Source organism: Agelaius tricolor, unplaced genomic scaffold (genome assembly GCF_023055355.1).
Source record: "Agelaius tricolor isolate 1412-34295 unplaced genomic scaffold, bAgeTri1.0.p SCAF_41, whole genome shotgun sequence".
In the NCBI taxonomy this organism is placed as follows: Eukaryota; Metazoa; Chordata; class Aves; order Passeriformes; family Icteridae; genus Agelaius; species Agelaius tricolor.
In genome coordinates, this window is record NW_027269301.1 from 785,501 (window position 1) to 804,010 (window position 18,510).

Below are 18,510 nucleotides of genomic sequence, written 5' to 3' on the forward strand. Positions count from 1 at the left end.
TGTTTTGTTTTTTGTTTTTTTTTTTTTTTTGCTTGAGGTTGACTTCAATAAATCGTTCTGAATGTTCCAATGATGAGATGACTCAGTTCCGTCTCGGGGCGGGGCGGGGCGGGGAGGGATAACGGGACTCTCCTCTCCGGTCCCTCCTCCGGACCGAGCCGGGCAGTGGCCATGCGGAGATCGGAGCTGGCGGTCGATGCCGCGCTGCGGGTGCTGCTCCTCGCCACCTTCGGGTGGGTGCGGGACCCCTGCCCTGCCCTGCCCTGCCCTTCCCCGCCCGCCCCCGCCGCTCATTCGCTCGTCTCGTTCCAGGATCATGGAGTTCCTGCCGCCCTTCCAGCGCGTGCTGCAGCCCGAGGAGATGTGGCTCTACAAAAATCCCTACGTTGAAGCGGATCACGTCCCCACGGTCTTCATGTTTGTAAGTTTAGTGGGTTCTTAACGTGGTTTGGGTCGGAAGAGAGCTTAAAAGATCGTTTTGTCCCTCCCTCCCCCTCCCAGCAGACCAAGCCTACATAATCTGTGAACAGTTCCGGGGATGGGGCATCCACAGCTTCTCTGAGCAGCCTGTGCCAGTGTTTCCTGCATTTACTTGGATTTATTCTCGAATTACCAGCTCTCCTTTTGAAACAAAGCTGCTGCCTAAAAGCTTGTACTGCAATACAAGCTTTAGCTGCTGGCTAAAAGCTTGTACCTGCAGCTCCTAGTGCACGTTGCAGAAAGTGCAGGATATCGTATCCATGTGGATGAATAGCTGCGGGGAGGGGCTGTGAGGATGGATGCAGCCGGGCTTTGCTCAGTGGGGTGAGAGGCTCAAGCTGGAACATTTCCAGCTGAACAGGAGAAAGAACTTTCCTGTGTGGGTGACTGAGCAGTGACACCGGCTGCCCAGACAGTGCGAGTCTCCTTACCTGGAGATACTCCTAATCCATCTGGACACAGTCTTGGGTGATGTGGAGCAGAGGGGTTGGACTTGATGGTCCCCAGTGGTCCCTTTCTACCCATTCTGTGAGATTAGTACCAACCAGGCCGAACATACAGTGATTTTTGTCATATTTTGAGGCTTCACCATCCGTTGCTGTTGGGATTTGAAGTTCATAAACTGGTTAGGACTTTGCACTGTTGTCCATAATCCACTCCACGTCTCACTTAGCGGGTGTGTGGAAGATAGCACAGCTCTTGCTATCAGGGAATGTTTTCCTTGCAAGCAGCTATTTTTAGCAGGGATTTATTATCATCATTTTATTGTCAAATGTTTTCCCAACAGCTCTAGGCTTGCTTAGAAGAGTTTGCTTAAATCTGTGATGGAGTTCCAGGAGAGAGCAGTGTGTCAGAGGGATTGGTGAAGGGATTGATCTGTCACAGGTGTGAGGTCAAGGGCTGTTGGCAAATGCAGCTGGGGTTTCCTACAAGAGGTGGCCACTAAACATTAAGGACAAAACCTTGGGATAGCATTTGGAACAGGCAGTGTAAATGTATAAAGCAGGACATGTGCCAGGTGGGAACAGACTCCATGGGAGCCTGGCAGCCTGGTGAGGATGTCCTGGGGTGCAATCCCCAGGGCTGAGATGGGGATGATGATAACTGCCTGCTCTGAATCAGCAGCCGCCGAGGTTTTGCTGACAGAGCGAGGGTGCTGCTGACTGAGCGCTAATGCTGGGGCTTGCAGGGAGGGCAGAGCTGAGGTGCTGTGCCTGGGGACACCCCCAGCAAGCAGCCAGAGCAGCACTCTGCCAGAAGAGCTGTCTGAGAACCAAAGGACGTGCTGGGCCCATCAGGGCCTGCTGCAAATCCAGCTGAGGGGGGTTGTGTTCTGATTGCTGAGGACAGATTGCTGCTTGGCTTTGGGGAAGGGAATGCACTCAGAGTCTTGAGTAAGTGCCCTTGGGTTTTGGTGAGAACTTAAACATGCTTCACTGACACCTAAAATTCTCCCTCTGTCATGCAGTTCATCGCATTTCTGTCTCCCTTGTTGCTCATCCTCCTGGCGAGGCTGGTCATGGGCGCTGACCACGAGGACACGAGGGAAGCCTGCCTTGGTGAGCTCCTCCTTGTTCAGGGAAAGGCAGCTTGAGCCCTGCCCATGCCTGAACGTGCTGCACTCTCAGGTGGGGACGATGCTGATGTGACCCTTTTGCTCTCTCCCAGCTGCCAGCCTTGCTCTTGCCCTGAATGGGGTTTTCACAAATGCCCTGAAGCTCGTTGTGGGGAGGTGAGGACTGGCTGCTGCCCAGCACTGTGGGGGAGGCAGCTCTGCTGTGGGAACGTTTGAAGGAGCTGGGGTTGTTTATCCTGGAGAAGAGGAGGCTTAGAGGTGCCCTTATTGCTCTCTACAACTGCCTGAAGGGAGGTTGGAGACAGGTGGGGGTTGGTTTCTGACAGAACCAGAGGACACAGCCTCAAGCTACCTCAGGGAAGGGATAGGTTGGATATTAGGAAAAAGTTTTTCACCAAAAGAATAATAAAGTTCTGGAATGCTCTTCCCAGGGAGGTGGTGGAATCACCATCTCTGGATGTGTTTAAAAAAGCCTGGACATGGCCCTTGGTGCTATAGTCTGGGTGAGGTGTGAGGGCACAGGTTGGACTGGGTGATCTCAGAGGTCTCTGCCAACCTCATCATCCTGGGATTCTGTGATAGCCATGTCAGGGCCAGGAGCTGAACTTGGACATACTCAGCCTGGAAATAATGTGTTTTTTTTCAAGCTGCAAAGACAATATAGAAATAGAAAAAACACTGTGTGGAGACCCTGGGAGGGGGGCATTCCCTGGTCTAGGGAGACACAAGAAGCCTCCCTCAAAAAGCTGTTAGACCTCATTGGCTCCTTCCCCTGTTCCTACATTCATTCCTATGTTCCTGAGCCACTCCTTCCCTATTCCCTGATTAGCCCTCACCTTTGTGAGACCAGGGACAGCCCCCAGGCCCCTGCAGGGAGAAAGCTACAGGGTGCTTTGTCTGTGTGTGGGTGCTGGGACCTGAACATCTGTGGATATTATGCAGAGATCCTTTTTGCTTCCTTACCCTGGACTATGCCAGCAGCAATTCACCCTGCTCCAACACTGGGGAGCTGCTGTCTCAGCCATCACTCAGAGGGGCTCACTTAGGCACAGGCTGGGGAGGATGGCATTGGCACTGGCTGCTCCCTGCTGCCCTGCTGGGGCTGGGAGTGCCCAGGCAGGAGGGCCCTGAGCTGCACTTCCCTGTCCCAGGCCACGGCCCGACTTCTTCCACCGCTGCTTCCCGGACGGCCGCGCCAACGCGGAGCTGCTGTGCACGGGGGACGCCCGCAGGGTGAGCGAGGGCAGGAAGAGCTTCCCCAGCGGACACGCTTCCTGTGAGTGCCAGCCCAGAGTCTCCTTCCTGCCACAGCCCCCTGGGCAGCTTGGGTTTGTTTTCCTGCACCCCACAGCTTTGGCTTGTAGCCGTGATATTTGCTGAAAAATCCTTCCCTTTAGGATTTTTTTTGTCCTGAGAAAGCTGAGAGGCCTCAGGAACAAAATGTAAGCAATGGTTATCTGCTGCTGTGGAATGCAGCAGGTGCAGCTGGGATTGGTCTCATGTGGTTGTTTCTAATGAATGGCCAATCACAGTCCAGCTGGCTTGGACTGTCTCAGTCAGTCACAAACCTTTGTTATCATTCTTTTTCTATCCTTAGCTACCCTTCCAATGAAATCCTTTCTTCTATTCTTTTAGTATAGTTTTCATATAATATATATCATAAATTAATAAATCAAGCCTTCTAAAACATGGAGTCAGATCCTTGTCTCTTCCCTCATCTTAAGACTCCTGCAAACACCATCACATTGGCTGAGTTCTGAGAGGGATTCAGGTTTCCCTCTGCAAAGCAATGGGGTGAGAAATGTGGTCCAAAGCTGTCTGCAACCCAGGAGGAGGGATGTGTGCCAGGGAGCAGCTTCTAGGATCCATCACTACTGTAGGAGTGTTGGGGGATAGGATGATTGGGATGGATGGAGAGCAGAGATCTCTGCAGCCAGGTGGGGAATTTGGGGTTTATTGCAAAGGGCCAAGGGCAGGGCCCTGCTGGGAGCTGCCAGGCACAGCTCAGAGCAGGACTGAGAGAAGAGAGGGGGAGAGAGGATGAGAGGGTGAGAGAGTAAAAAGGGGTAAGAGAGCGAGGTTCCCGTTCCAATACCATAAATCTTCTTCTGTGTTGAATATTCTAATTCTCACTAACCAATCCAGTACAATATATAAATCCTACAGCATTTCCATACAGCCTATAAGAATCACTACATTACCACACTGTGTTACATTTTAAACCCTACAAACTCCTCTTTGGGCCCCTTCTGCCAAGCTGGCAGGGTCTGCTCTGCCCCTTGGAGCTGTCTGCAAGCAGAGGGTGTTGTTCCATCAAAAGGGGATCACCTTCAGCAGCCACACCATTGTTTTCCAGTTGTTCAGTGACTGAGGGATCTCAAAGCTTGCTTTCACTTCGGTCTTGCTTATAGTTTCTGTATTCTCAAAATCTTTTGCCAGACAATCATATTTATAAGGCTTTCCTCACCTTCCCCAACACACTCCCAGCTGGAATTTCCCTTGGCTCACAGGGACAGGCAGACACCACTCACAGCCCTTCCATTGCAGCAGCAGCAGAGGGTCAGGGTCAGGGTCTGACAGCAAAACCTGGAGCTATTCTGAACCAGCATTGTTCTGTTCTCTTCCAGTTGCCTTTGCTGGTCTTGCCTTCTCTGCCTTCTACCTGGCAGGGAAGCTGCACAGCTTCGTTCCAGGCCGGGGGGGCCGGGCCCTGCGCTTCTGTGCCTTCCTCCTGCCCCTCTTCCTCGCCACCCTCATCGCCGTGTCCCGCACCTGTGACTACAAGCACCACTGGGAAGGTGGGTGAGCATCTCCTGGTGCCCTGAGCAGGGCACTCCAGGCACAGGGGGCTTTGGTGCCACAAAAGTGTTCAGACCCCCCAGCAGCGACTTGGGTTGTTTGTTTTTCACTCCTCCAGTGGCAATTTTGCTGCCACCTGCAGGGAAATGGTTTTGAAATACCTACCAAGCTTGGGTTTCCAGCCAAGTCAGGTTATGGATCTAGCAGAAAAGCTGCTGCTGAGGAGTTGCTCATGAGGCTTGGGTGAGGAGTTGCTCATGAGGCTCAGGAGGGTGAAGGCTGTTAACTCTGCTCTGGTCTCACCCACAGATGTGTTGGCTGGCTCAGCGATGGGCTTGGTGCTCGCATACCTGTGCTACAGGCAGTACTACCCTCCCCTGACAGACACCACGTGCCACAAACCATCTGTGGCCAAGCCCAAAGCGCTGCCAGTGCACGAGGAGAAGCCTCCAGCTCCCAGCTTCCACATGAACATTTAGTGCCAGGCTCTGTCCTACCTCTCCCTGCATGCCAGGGCAGGGTGAGGCTTAGGGGAGGCTGCTCAGGAGAAGTGAGGATGAAGCCCTGGGCAGGTGTTCCCTGCTGAGCTGGTGAGTTCCCTGCCCTGGCCCTTGTGTTGCTTCATTTCATTGGATTTTGTAGGCCACCCCCTCTTCAGGCCCACTGTGAATCGAGGGAGGCACTTGGGGTGCCAACCTGCACAAAGACAGTTGGGTGTGAAGGTCCTGAACACAAACTGGGAAAATGTGACAGCCCAGTGTGCCCAGTCTAGTGGAAGTTCTTGTGTCCAGTCCAGGAAGCACCATTGGCCACCTCCCTGCAGCCCAGCCAAGCTGTCCCAGCCCTTCTCGTGGGAAATGAAGTGCAGGACCTGCCAACTTTGAGCTTTTCTAATGTCCCAAATAAAGGAGTTTAATTTTTGTAATGACCTGTGGTACTAAAACTTTTATTTCAAGGTTTGGGTTGTTGCTTTACAAACCATTTCCTCTGGTGTCTGCAGGGGTTTCTGATGGGTGCTCTTTCCTTGCAGCTTTAGTAGTTTCAAGGAGATGACAGCAGAAAATGAAATGGTGTCTGGGAGCATCCCTCATTTCCCTGCCTGCTCTGTCTCAGACAAGAAAGGGCTGAGTGCTGCTGAGATCCAGGGCCTGCTCCTCTGGGAGCAGCTCTTTGTCACTGGTCCCTTCCAAGACAGGTTTCAAGTGTGTGTACATGCAAACAGCACAGGTGAGGCTGCAGCAGAGCAAGGCAGGTGAGTCAGAAATGAAACACCTCCTCATCAGCTGCAGTTTGCACCCTCTGTAACTCTGCAGCTTCAGTAGAATCACAGAAATAGCTTCACTTTCCCCTAAAACTGCACATCAGAGTTTTCCAGCCCTTCCCTCTCCCCCCAGACATGCACACACCAGTCATCTACTTATTTATTTTGGCTTTTACTGGAAAAGACATTAAATAACATTTAAAATGTATTTAACTTCCTTTTTTTTTTTTTTTTAACAAAGTGCATAACTTAAAAAGCTGATCATTAGTGTCCCATGTTAAGACTGTCCCTTTTCCTACTCCCATGAGACTTTAGCCAGTCAGGTGCTGACCAAGCAGCTGGGCTGTTCCTGCAGTCAGGTAAAGAACAGCTTCTGTTCCTTGGGAGGGGAGGAGGGATGGAGGCTGCAAACAAAACCCTTCCAATAGTGCAAATAACAGACAATGGAGGAAAAACAAACCAACAGGCTGTGGGGAAAAAAAGGCTCCTCACCCCATGCAGGGCAAAAGTCAACAGGAGGGAAAGTGGTTTGGCTCTCCAAAGGCTGCACAGCAACACCTCACACAGCACTGGAGCCCCAGCCCAGGGCCTTTGGTGCCCAGGGAGGGATCACAGAGGCTCTCCAGCCCTGCTCCCTCAGAAAAGAGCTTCAAGGCAGCTACAGACTGAGCTGCCTACAGAGCTGGTGTCATTCCTGCAGTGGCCAGACCCTGCTGGATCTGGGCTCCACCTTTGCTGGCTGCATTTTGTACATTTAAAGCTAAACCAGGATGAGAGCATGGCAGGCACAGATCTCTGTGCTCACCTGCCAGCCCTGTGGGACAGCAGCACTGCTCTGTGTCCCTGCAGGCCTCAGAGGGCTCACCCTGCCCTGGCACTGCCAGCTGGCTGCAGCTGGAGGGGAAGCTTTCCTCAGAGCAGGGACAGCAGGGCACAGGCTGGGTCAGGGCTGTGGGGAGGGTCTGGGTGTGCAGGATGGGCAGGGTTGGGGTGCTGAGCTGTCCCCAGCAGCACTGGGGAGCCCTGGATGTGCAGGATGGGCAGGGTTGGGGTGCTGAGCTGTCCCCAGCAGCACTGGGGAGCCCTGGATGTGCAGGATGGGCAGGGTTGGGGTGCTGAGCTGTCCCCAGCAGCACCCCACAGCAGGGAGGAGCACGAGCATGCCACTCTCACAGGGTGCTTTAGGGGCAGCCCTGCCTGGCTGCAGTGCAGGGCTGCACAGAGATGCAGCAGCAGTGCAGGGCTGCACAGAGATGCAGCAGCAGTGCAGGGGTGATGCTGGCCAGCCCCTGTGGCTCAGCAGCACTCTGTGCCCTGGACTTCACCTCCTGGGCCCTGCTGGGGGGTTTGTGTTAGCAGTCAGCAATCTCCCTTGCTGCAAGGCTGCTGCAGCTCTTCCCATGCTGTGTTTAAGGCTTTTTCTCCTCAAGGTCCCAGGCTGTGAGTGTCCTCACAGAGCCAGGTGAGGGCTCTGAGCCTGGACAGCTCATCTGCTGGTGTGGGGACTCACAGGGGGCAGGCTTAAAGTACACGTTGCCACAGGGAGTCACTGTACAGGTGGTGTGTGTGTGTGTTTGAGCAGAAGTGGTTTTCCTTGACAGTTTTTCCCCCTACCCTTAGCCAAAATGGAGGAAAATCCATCCTTAGCTCCAGGCAGCAGCAAGTACTTGGGAAGCAGCATGCAGGACACGGCAGCAGAGGAGAGAGGAAGGCAGAGAAGAGATCTGGACTTTCCTGGTGAGTGCTCTGTGGGATTGAACCTGAGAAAGCAAAAGGAGAACACAGGAACAGCTGCAGTCAGAATCCAGCCCCCTGAGCCCTCCCTGGTCCTCTCCTCATGACTGATCATGCTCATGTGCAGGGAAGAGGGAAGAAGCCAAAGGTGCTGACAGGCTAAAGAAGAAAGCTGACACACGTTCCCTGCCTTAGATAATGGATATTACTCTCCCAAACCAACCAGCTCTCCTCTGAGGTGTCCTGGGAAATCCAGAAGGGGTTTAGGCAGAGGTGACTTACAGCCAGAACAGCACAGGTGGGTCACTGGCTCCCTGGCAAAGGCTGGTCCAGTGTGATGCCTTGTGTCTGGTAGATCTCCTTCAGAACCAGCAGAACAGTGTCCTCTGACTCCCTGCAGGGGAGGAAAGGGCATCAGAAGGGAATGCCTCCCTGCCATCTGTGATAGCTGGGGCAGATGCAGTGCTCTGCAATGCAGGCAGCACCAGGAGAAGCCCGAGTGTCCTTCCTCTGTCCGTGCCCACCCTCTGTGTGTCACAGACAGGACAAGATCTTGTTCCCTCGACCACCTGAGGCTTTTCTCACTACACTGCCTCTGAAACTGATGCCATTCTGCGTCACCACACGTAAATCTGAAGCCCTGAGCATTGCACAGACACTTACCAGTAGCAGAGATGCCCCTGGAGTGCAAACAAATACTCGTTGAAGCTCTCTATTGGCTTCTCCTGCAGCACGAAGTCGATGCGGTTCCCCCCGTTCAGCCTCCCCACGTTGATGGGAGGGGTCTCCTCCTTCACTGCTGCTGGGGGCTCCTCTGGCTTTGTGTCTGCAGGAAGGAGGAGCAGCCTGGCTCAGCCCCAGGGCACCAGCAGCCATGGCAATGCAACAGCAGGGCCGTGCTCTCCCCTTAGCCCTCTGCAGCTCACACGGGGGAGAGGCAGCTGAAGTGCAAGGGACACCCAGAGGAGGGGAGTGGGCTTAAAAGGTGGTGTAGTGTGCTGAGACCCCCCCCAGAAAACCCCTTCATAAGGTGCTAACAGGAAAAGGCCACAACATTCAGGGAGATCCAGGTGCCTCCAATGTGGCCGTGGCACTCCAGCCACGCTGCTTCATGGGCCAAGGCTGCACCCCTGGCTCCCCCATGCCCCCCACCACTGACCTGGCTGCTTCTCAGTGCCAGCATCTGCCTCTGCCTCAGCTTCAGAGCTCCCTGCCTCCAGGGCAAGCACAGGGGAGCGGGTGAAGGACTGCCAGGCCACCCTCAGGGAGCCCAGCAGGTTGTTCTTCAGGTCCACGCTCATGCGGGTCAGCCCTTCCTTCAGCTCTGCAAGGCAGGAGGGGGCTGGCTGTGGGGCTGGGGGCTGCAGCACTGACCCCAGGCCGGGGGACAGGGGCTGCCTGTGCCATACCCAGGTGCATCCTCTTCCTGCCCTTGTGGTGGGGCAGCAGCATGGGCTCAAACTCCAGCTCCGGGACGATCATGGGCTCGATCCGATACGCCACGGGGTCAAACTGCACACGAGAGGGGCACAGTGACAGTGGCCAGGGCTCGTCCTCCACGTGTGCCTCACGCAGGACACAGCTCTGGCTCTTATACCTACGGGGTGGAAGATGTTGAAGAAGCCTTTGCAGGTGGGCAGGCTGTAGTTGGGGTCGATGCGCTTCACTCCTCGCACCGTGAGGAACATCCCGATGGGAGAGCCAAAGGCAAAGAAGATGCTGGGCTTGTAGTTCAGCTGGGGGTAGTTTGCTGACACCTGGGACAGGGGGATGTTCAACAAATGATGAACATTTGTGGATGAACAATGATGATGAACAAATGTTCAGATTTGCTCATCAGACAATCCCTGTGCTGGGTCACGAGGGTTTTGGGTGCAGCCAGAGCTGTTGTACCTGTCCCAAGCCAACATCCCGGTACTGGCAGCTCCTGCCATCCTCAGAACTGTCCCCAAGCTGGGATGGGGACCCTGGCTCAGCCCCACCTTCATTGTGCCCAGGAGCTGCTGAACTCTGACCCTGCAGCAGCACAAAGGGGTCCTGGTGTCAGAGGGTGCAATGGGATGGGATGTGATGGCATGAGCACAAACCATGTGGAAAACAAACCTTCATCCCTGTCTCAGAGCTGATGTAATGGAGTATTTTCATTCTGGGCCCTAAGGGAATTCCCATTTCTTTCAGGTTTTGCTCTGTGCACAAGAACTGGAAAATAAGCAAGGCTGGTGTTAGTCCAGGAGCAGAGGGATGGTGAGGTGTCTGTTCTATGGGACTGTGAGGAGATGGTTCATGTGTGACTCAGTACCAGGAGATGTGCAGAGCTGGGATGATGGGGAAGAAAAGCAAAGAGCCACAAGAGCCAGTAAAACAGAGAAACTTCTCACCAGTGCTTGCCTGTCCATTTTCTCCTTCTCAAAAACATCACAATACTCAGACAGCTCCAGCTTCTTCAGGATTTCTTTTACTTCCTCAATCCCCCCCGTGCTTGAGGTTGTCCTGGACCCCTGTGAAGAGATCCAGAAGGGATCACACTCTGTGCTCACCACTTTGCTCTGCCCTATCCCCATGCAGCTGCAGGAGGGAGGGGTCAGTGGCCTCCCCTACCTGCACACAGTGCTCCTTCTCCTCAGGATCAGCCTTCTGGTTCGTCAGGAGATCAAACAAAATGAGTGACCCTAAAAAGCAGGCATGGGCAGAGCATCAGCATCTGGAGGGGAAGAGCCCGAGCCACCTCTTTTTGGGGATGGAGGGAGGGAAAGAGGGAAAATCCTCTTTTGGGAAAGAGGCTGCCCAAGCCATCTCTTTTTTGAGGATGGAAGAGCTGCACTCTGAGCCTTTTTATAGGCAGAAGTGACAGGACAAGGGACAATGGCTTTAAACTGGCAGAGGACAGGCTGGATTAGATGTCAGGAAGAAATTATTACTCTGTGGTGAAGCACAGAGAAACTATGGCTGCCACAACCCTGGAAGCTGAGACAGGGCTTGGAGCAACCTGGTCCCATGGCTGGAGTCCCTTCTAACAAAATGAGAGACCCTAGAAACCAGGCAGGGGCAGAGCATCAGCACCTGGAGGGGAAGAGCCCGAGCCACCTCTTTTTGGGAATGGAGGGAGGGAAAGAGGGAAAATCCTCTTTTGGGAAAGAGGCTGCCCAAGCCATCTCTTTTTGGGGATGGAAGAGCTGCACCCTGAGCCTTTTTACAGGCACACAGTGACAGGACAAGGGACAATGGCTTTAAACTGGCAGAGGATTAAATGTCAGGAAGAAATTATTACTCGGTGAAGAAATTATTACTCAGTGAAGAAATTATTACTCGGTGAAACACCAGCACAGGCTGCCCAGAGAATCTGTGGCTGCCACACCCCTGGAAGCTGAGACAGAGCTTGGAACAACCAGGTTTCATGGCTGGTGTCCCTTCTAAGCCAGAGCAGCTGTGGCTGTGCCCTCCCTGCCCCCGGGCACGGCGGGCAGCCCTCACCCAGGCTGTGCCCTGCGATGGACACCCCGCCCCTGAAGTGCGGGTTCCTCTGCAGGAAGAGCCGGTGCAGGCGGTTCATCTCCGAGGCCACCGTGTCCACGATGGTCTGGCAATAGGTGGAGCTGTTGTAGAAGAACACGTCCAGGATGGTGTCGTTGATGAAGTGACGCAGGCGGTTGATGCTGGGCAGCGTGATCCGCTCCAGGTCACTGCGGGGAAAGGAACACGGGGGGCTGCAGCTGGGAAACCACAGAAGCCCACCCTGTTTCTACAGCAAAGTGAGTTCTCAGGAGGATTGACACAGTTTCCAACGTGGTGTGTTGTAATCCAGACCCTCAGAAGGCAAAGCACAGCCTGTGCTCTTACACTCCAAGAATAAAGAGCCTGCCCTGCTTTCTCTCCTTCAGTGCTGGGGCACTGCAGGAACTGGGTACTCAGCTCTCAGAGGCTTCAGCAAGGTTCAAATATTCAATTTGAGATCACTGTAAGTTTCATCTTTGTTTTAGGTAAGTAGTCAAATGAAATAGGAAGGCTAAAAACAGAGGTCGATCTCCAAGTACATTAAGAATTCTGTAGGTTATACAAATCTCATACTGAAGCCTACAAGAGAATTTTCTCATCTAACACCTTAATACTCAATATTTATTTAGTATGTGATAGCTCCTGTCTGGAGGTGAATAAAAGAAAAAATATCCTTATTTCAAGGAAATAACACAAATAAACTATTTGCATGATGAATAGAAACAAAACCAAAAATAAAACAACAAAAGAGAAAGAAAGTCATTAGGGAACCAGAGAGTCCTGTTGGTTGCCATATTTGATTATATCTCCTGTCCCTCCTGAGACCAGCCAGGGAAGGCAGAAGCCCCTGTTCTGAGGATGCTGATGGGAGCAGGCACCTGCTGTGTGCTGCAGAATGGCAGTGGGGAGGTGCTCTGGGGATCCCTGTCTGCCCTGCTCCCTCCTACCCTAAAAACTCACAGCTTTTCCAACAGAACAAGTGGATTTTCCAGGGCAGGAGGCTGCCTGTGCCCCTTGCCAGCCCCCAGCCCTGGGGCAGGAGCTGTTGGACACTTACACATCCACACCAGTGGAGTGCAGGGAGCTGTGCCAGTTCACAGGCAGGAACTCCACCCTCCCGACCTGCTGCTGCTCCTGGGCCTTCCTGAAGTGTGACTGCAGCATGCTGAGGGACACGTTCCTGAAATCATTCACTGTGAAACACAAGAGCTCTTAGGGAGATGCACCAGGCTCTGGGGCCAGCCCGTGGCACCAACCACACTTAATACCGTGAAAGATCATTACAGAGAAATCCCACCAGGGTCTTTAATCTGCTGCTGCTCCCCTAAGTCCCTGAATCTTTAACTACAGATCAGGGGAGGCTCCATGTCCTGCCACGTGTGCTTGCTGGACTTTGCTGCCCCATCTGCACCTCCCTCACAGGGGCAGGATAAGAAACGCTTAGAAATTTATTAAAAAATAACTCTGTTGTGAAGCAAAACTGAGGAGCAGCAGCTGCCTAAACCCTTTCAGAAGGTGGATTTGGTGGTCAGTGAGCGTTCTGCTCACACTGCCCAGAGTCAGCAGGCCTGGCCATGCTGCCTGCCAGGGTCAGGGGGGTTTGAGGCAGCGTGTGCCAACCACAAAGTGAGGTTCCCTTCCCAGGTCCCTCTCCCAGGTTTCCCCCTCAGGTTCCCCCCCAGGTTTCCCTCCAAGTTCCCTCCCAGGTTGCCCTTCCAGGTTTCCCTCCCAGGTTGCCCTTCTAGGTTCCCCCACCAGGTTCCTCTCCCAGGTTTCCCTCCCAGGTTTCCCTCCCAGATTCCCCTGCCAGGTTCCCATCCCAGTTTCCCCTCCCAGTTTCCCATCCCAGGTTCTCCTGACAGATTCCTCCCCCAGGTTTCCCTCCCAGGTTCCCCCCAGTCTCCCCTCCCATCTCAGCACTACCGCACTGCACGATGCTGCGGAATCGGATGTCGCAGGCGGGGCCGATGCCGTGCACCACGAACACCAGGTGGTCGATCTGCAGAGGCTCTCCTGAGGAGGGGAGGGCAGTTCAGGGCATGGCTGCTGAGCAGGCAGCACCCAGCAGAGAGGCTGGAGGCAGCCCTGGGCAGGGCTGGAGCCTCCCACCCTCACCTCGGCCCATGAAAACCCTCCTTAGTGCCTGCATTTACACCTCCAGGCTGCTGGGGTATCTCACATTGTCCTGCTCAGGTCAGCTGCCCTGGGATGGATTTGGACCAACAGGACAGTAGAGGAAGGGGTGGTGGCTTGTCCCCACTGCCCCTCACCCCTGCCCAGCACAGGGAACTGCAGGATCAGGGGGTCTCAGTGCTGAACTGCAGGATCAGGAGATCTCAGTGCTGAACTGCAGGATCAGGAGATCTCAGTGCTGAACTGCAGGATCAGGGGGTCTCAGTGCTGAACTGCAGGATCAGGAGATCTCAGTGCTGAACTGCAGGATCAGGGGGTCTCAGTGCTGAACTGCAGGATCAGGAGATCTCAGTGCAGCTGCCCCATGCCCACCCCACTCTGAGGAACCCCACAGAGCTGCATCTCCCAGGCATGGCCCAGGTGGAGTCAGGGCTTGTTCTCTGCTTCCCACACACCTCAGTTTGCATACTGAGTGCCTTCCTGAGGGCAGGCACCCATGGAAAATGGAGCAACTGCCTGATGTCCTCATGGGGCCAAGTGCTGAGGCCCCACTGGCAGCTCAAGGCAGCTGGGAGGGACAGAGCTGGCACCTGGGGGACAGCACGTGCCCCAGAGAGTCACCAGCACGAAGGTAAGTGATAAAGCACTGTGTCCCTAGCAGGGAAAGAAACTCCCCTCCTGTACAAATCAAGACCTCAGGGGTCATTTCAGGCCCTGCAGAGCTCCCAGCAGCTCTGTCTCTGCACCCTCCCCTGGATCTGCAGCTCTGCAGGGGCTGGGGAGGTTTCTGAAACCATTTGGATCCTTTTGGCACAAAATGTTTTGACGTGCACTTGACTTAAAGGATCATGGGAGCTTCCTCCAGTCTTTGTGAGCGATCAGGGGGGAAAACACCACCCAGGGTTGTCACAGACATCTTTTATGAAAAATCCTTTCTTTAAGATTTTTTTCTTCTTGAGAAGCTGAGAGGCCTCAGGAACAAGGAACAAAATGTAAACAATGATTATCTGCTGCTGTGAAATGCAACAGGAGGATCTGGGATTGGTCTCATGTGGTTGTTTCTAATTAATGGCCAATCACAGTCCAGCTGGCTTGGACTCTTTGTCTGAGACAGAAGCTTTTGTAATCATTCATTCCTTTTCTATTCTTAGCCAGCCTTCTGATGAAATCCTTTCTTCTATTCTTTTAGTATCGTTTATATATAATATATATAATAAAATATAATATATAATATATAATATATAATATATAATATATAAATATATCTTTACATGTATTTATAAATATATAATAATATCAATAAAATACATAATATATATATAATAAAATAATATATATATAAAATATATATTATATATATATATATATATATATATATATATATATATATATATGTAATAAAATAATAAATCAAGCCTTCTGAAACATGGAGTCAGATCCTCTCTCTTCCCTCATCCTCAGACCCCTGTGAACACGGTCCCACGGGGTTTGGGATGGGAGCAGGGGAGCAGGGGCTCACCATTGGGGATCTCCACAGCGATGTTCTCCACTCCTCTCTTAACAGTGCGGGGCCGGCCTTGCTCCGTGGGGGTGGAGACCCAGTCATCAGAGCTGGCAACAGGATGGTAGTGAACCATCAGCTTGGGAACAAGAAGAGCCTGTCAGTGACCCAGAGCAGGACAGCGACAGCAGCTGTGGCTGACACGGCGTGGCACCAGAGCGTGCTTTGCCCACAGAGGTGTTGGGAAGGAATGTGAGGCTGTTGGCAGGCTCAGCTGCCACTGCCCTCTCCTGTGGCACAGGCAGGTGAGTGGAATGCCTTTGGGACAACCCATTTGAAGGGAACAGCACCAAGAGACCCAAGGGGATGTCCTCACCAGGCCCTGCTCACCTTTGGGTTGTGCAAGATAATGACTTCTCTGTTGGGGGACTCCAGCTTCTTCTTCCACTCACCCAGGGTCACGGCAATCATGTAAGCTTCCTACAGAAGGGAACACCCACTGTGAGTCAGCTGGAAGTATGCCCATCAGTGTTCAACCTCTTGGGACACTCCCCACCCAATTTCCAGAATCTCTTATCAATACCCTGCAAAAGAAGCAGAGGAATCAGCTGCAGGAGCAGCAGGGTCATGCCAGGATCAGCTGCTGAGAATGTTTAAGAGCTCCTCACTTTGACAGCAGCAGCATCAGACTTCCCCATCCCTTTAGAACTGGTTTGGTACATCAGAATGGAGATTATTGCCAAGATGGGTATTTTTATACGTCTGCCTATATATCTCTGCATTTGCATGATGCCAAAGGAAAGCCTGGCACTTTCAGGTACGGTGGAATTTGCACCATCCCAAAGGAAAGCCTGGCACTTTCAGGTGTGCTGGAAGGATGCACTGAGGGCAGGGGAAGGGGAGGCCACGGCAGAGCTCACAGTTACATCAATCAGCTGCAGGAATGCCTGCCAAAGCCTCTTTGGAGTTCATGTCCTCAGGCCTGCCAGCGGCCTCGTACGGGGTTTGGGACATCAGAGGCACTGTGTGACCAGGAGAAGTTGGGATGGAAACCAGCAGGAAGGGGTGTGCTTACCTCCAGTTCCTCACTGAAGGACTCTGAGTAGGGAATGAACTTGTTGTCCTTGTCCCCCTTGTAGAACCAGGTGCAGCGCCGCACCTCGGCCGCCTCCTCCTCCCAGTACACGGCCACGCGCCGCCGCGCCCGCAGGTGCACGTCGTACCTGCCCCCCGAGGTGGGCACCACCACGCCAGCCTGCTCCTTCCCTGGGGAACAGGGCCTGCAGTCAACCCTCACAGGCCTCAAATAGCAAGCTCACAGAGGCTGGAGCATCTCCTTGGGCAGTACAGCCACCACGGCAGCAGCACCACCTCCGGACCCAAACTCACTGCTGGGGTGAGATGCCCCAGAGGGAAAATCTGATGGGATTTTATGGAGAAGATGTTTTCTCCCCTCTTTTAATGAGGTTATAAATACACCTGGTTGGAAATATGAGCATGCCCTGGTGGCACCAGGGGGATGGCACAGGGGGTGCAGCACTCCAGGAGGGTTTTCCTGCTCCAAGGACACCGAACAGAGCCAATCCCCATCATTTCTGAGGCTGGATTAGCACCGGAATCCCAGGGAGCAGGCAGGGTTTTAGCACCAACAGAACAAACATCATCCAGGACAATGCTCGACTTCCATCTCACCAGAAGGTAAGATGAAAACATTCCACTGCACTGTCCTTCTCTCCAGTTCGGGCACACGCTTACGTGGCCTCTCCCTGCCTGGCCTGGAGGGTAAAAGTGAAACTGAGGCCCTGGGAAGGGCATTGTGTAACGGTGAGGGTGCACCAGGGTCGCCTGTCTCTAAGGCGCTCCTCTCCAAAACAGAGACCTCTACAGACCTCAAACTGTGAATTTCGCTGCCTTTTGGGTCTGCCCGTGGACCCTGTGCCAGGCAGCAGCACCGGGGATGAGCAGCACAGCCTCTAATCCCAAACTTCCTGGGCGAGGGAGGACGGGAGCCAATCCTTGGGCAATCGGAGCTCTGCCTGTGGCAGCAGCAGGTGGCACAGATGGTGACATTTGGCACACAAGGGTCTCAGCACAGGGCTTGGAGCTGACCTCCAGTCCTTGCTGCCATAGCAGGCACAGCTCCGTGCTGCGGGGACTCTCCCAGAGGAATTCCTGCCATCCTGGCAGCGTTCTCCCGGCCTCACCAGAGGATGCTTTGCAGCATGATTATATATAATTCAGAGCAGTATCAGTTGAATGGGGTCAGACCATTTGATGCATCCTCTCGGTTATTGGGAGCGGGCACATGGCCAAAAAAGCCCCAGTTTAAAATCCCTCGAGGGAAGAAAATCTAGCATCCCAGGTGGAAACCCACGGATGCGTCCAGGGAAGAATCCCAAGCACACACCAGCCTCAGCAGGCCCATTCCTCAGGATGCTCCAAGAGCGGGGATGCCGAACCGGAGGGCGGTGGGAGCCGTGCCCGGTGGTACCGCGGGACCCCCGCCCGGCGCCGCGGCCGCTGCCGCCCTACCTGCGCCGTGCGCCGCCTCCAGCCGCTCCGAGTCCTGCGCGCTGAACGGCACCCAGCGCTCCCGCGTGTCCGTGACCTTGCAGTAGAACCAGTGCGGCACCACGGCCTCGTAGCGCCCGCCGGGCTCCGGCTCCGGGGGCTCGGCGGTGCCCGGGGGCGGCCGCGGCGGCTCCTGCGCCGCCATGGGGCTGCTGCGGCCGAGCCGGGAGCGCCGCTCGCTCCCGCCGCCGCCACCACCAGCGGGGGCTCCGCGGGAACCCGGCCCGAGCGGCCCCGAGCGGCCCCGAGCGGCCCCGGTGCCCCGGCGGCTGCTGCGGCCCCAGCGGCCCGGCCCGGCCCGGGCGGCAGCGCAGGCTCCGCTCCGGCCGCGGTGACCGCCCAGCCCGGGGCGGCGCTGCCCGCGGCCCGCCCCCGCCGTCACGGCCGGGGAGGAGCGGGGATTGCCCGCAATCTCTGCCCGCAGTCCCTGCCCGCAGTCCCTGCTGGAGCTGCTGCCTGCGCCCCTGCCTCTGATCCCCGCCCGCGACCTTTGCCTGTCATCCCTGCCTGTGACCACTGCCCCTGGTCCCTCCCTGTGAACCCTGCCCGTGTTCCCTTCCCTTGGTCCCTGTCCCCTGCCCCTCCCTGTGACCCCTGTCCCTGCTCCCTGTCCCTGTTCCCTGCCCCTGGTCCCTGTCCCTGCTCCCTGTCCCTATTCTCTTCCCTTGGTCCTTGTCCCTGTGCCCTGCCCCTGGTCCCTCCCTGTGAACCCTGCCCGTGTTCCCTTTCCTCGGTCCCTGCCCCTGGTCCCTGTTACTGTTCCCCGCCCCTGCTCCCTCCCCGTGCCCCCTGCCCGGGTGATGGTGGCCCCGACCTGGATGAAGGGCACTGGGGTGCAGGGAAACACCCAGCCCTGTGCCAGCTGCAGCACGAACAAACGCTCCAGCGTGGGGTGATTGCAGCAGGAACCACACGGTGCTGATTTCATGTTTGTTTTTCAGTCCCTCTGTGACACTTCAGCCT

The 18,510-nt window shown here is 54.7% G+C and overlaps 2 protein-coding genes across 2 annotated transcripts; one reads left to right on the forward strand and one right to left on the reverse strand.

Moving 5' to 3' along the window:
• On the forward strand, positions 1-5,640 carry PLPP5 (phospholipid phosphatase 5). The gene is given in 8 exon segments (XM_071454688.1): positions 1-110; positions 112-233; positions 313-421; positions 1,949-2,039; positions 2,149-2,212; positions 3,208-3,332; positions 4,684-4,854; positions 5,165-5,640. Coding segments are annotated over 8 exon segments (885 nt in total). The 5' UTR covers positions 1-77; the 3' UTR covers positions 5,335-5,640.
• A 632-nt stretch (positions 5,641-6,272) lies between these two features.
• DDHD2 (DDHD domain containing 2) lies at positions 6,273-17,896 on the reverse strand. Its single transcript, XM_071454684.1, has 17 exons — positions 17,509-17,896; positions 16,052-16,242; positions 15,367-15,456; positions 14,995-15,115; positions 13,266-13,355; positions 12,400-12,535; positions 11,322-11,530; positions 10,449-10,519; positions 10,229-10,348; positions 9,954-10,049; positions 9,744-9,866; positions 9,452-9,607; positions 9,260-9,362; positions 9,010-9,174; positions 8,514-8,676; positions 8,133-8,244; positions 6,273-7,876 (listed from the first exon to the last, which is right to left on the reverse strand). Exons 1-16 carry the CDS (start codon positions 17,690-17,692, stop codon positions 8,154-8,156), a joined length of 2,109 nt encoding a protein of 702 aa, XP_071310785.1. The 5' UTR covers positions 17,693-17,896; the 3' UTR covers positions 6,273-7,876; positions 8,133-8,153.
• Positions 17,897-18,510: the final 614 nt, after the last annotated feature.

Excerpts from the sequence above, each read along its gene's own strand:
- DDHD2 (XM_071454684.1), bottom strand. The coding sequence starts at position 17,692 with ATGGCGGCGCAGGAGCCGCCGCGGCCGCCCCCGGGCACCGCCGAGCCC. Across the intron at positions 9,867-9,953 it reads GCTCTGAGACAGGGATGAAG|GGTCAGAGTTCAGCAGCTCC; the intron begins GTTTGTTTTCCA and ends GTGCTGCTGCAG. Across the intron at positions 8,677-9,009 it reads TGGCACTGAGAAGCAGCCAG|ACACAAAGCCAGAGGAGCCC; the intron begins GTCAGTGGTGGG and ends TCCTTCCTGCAG.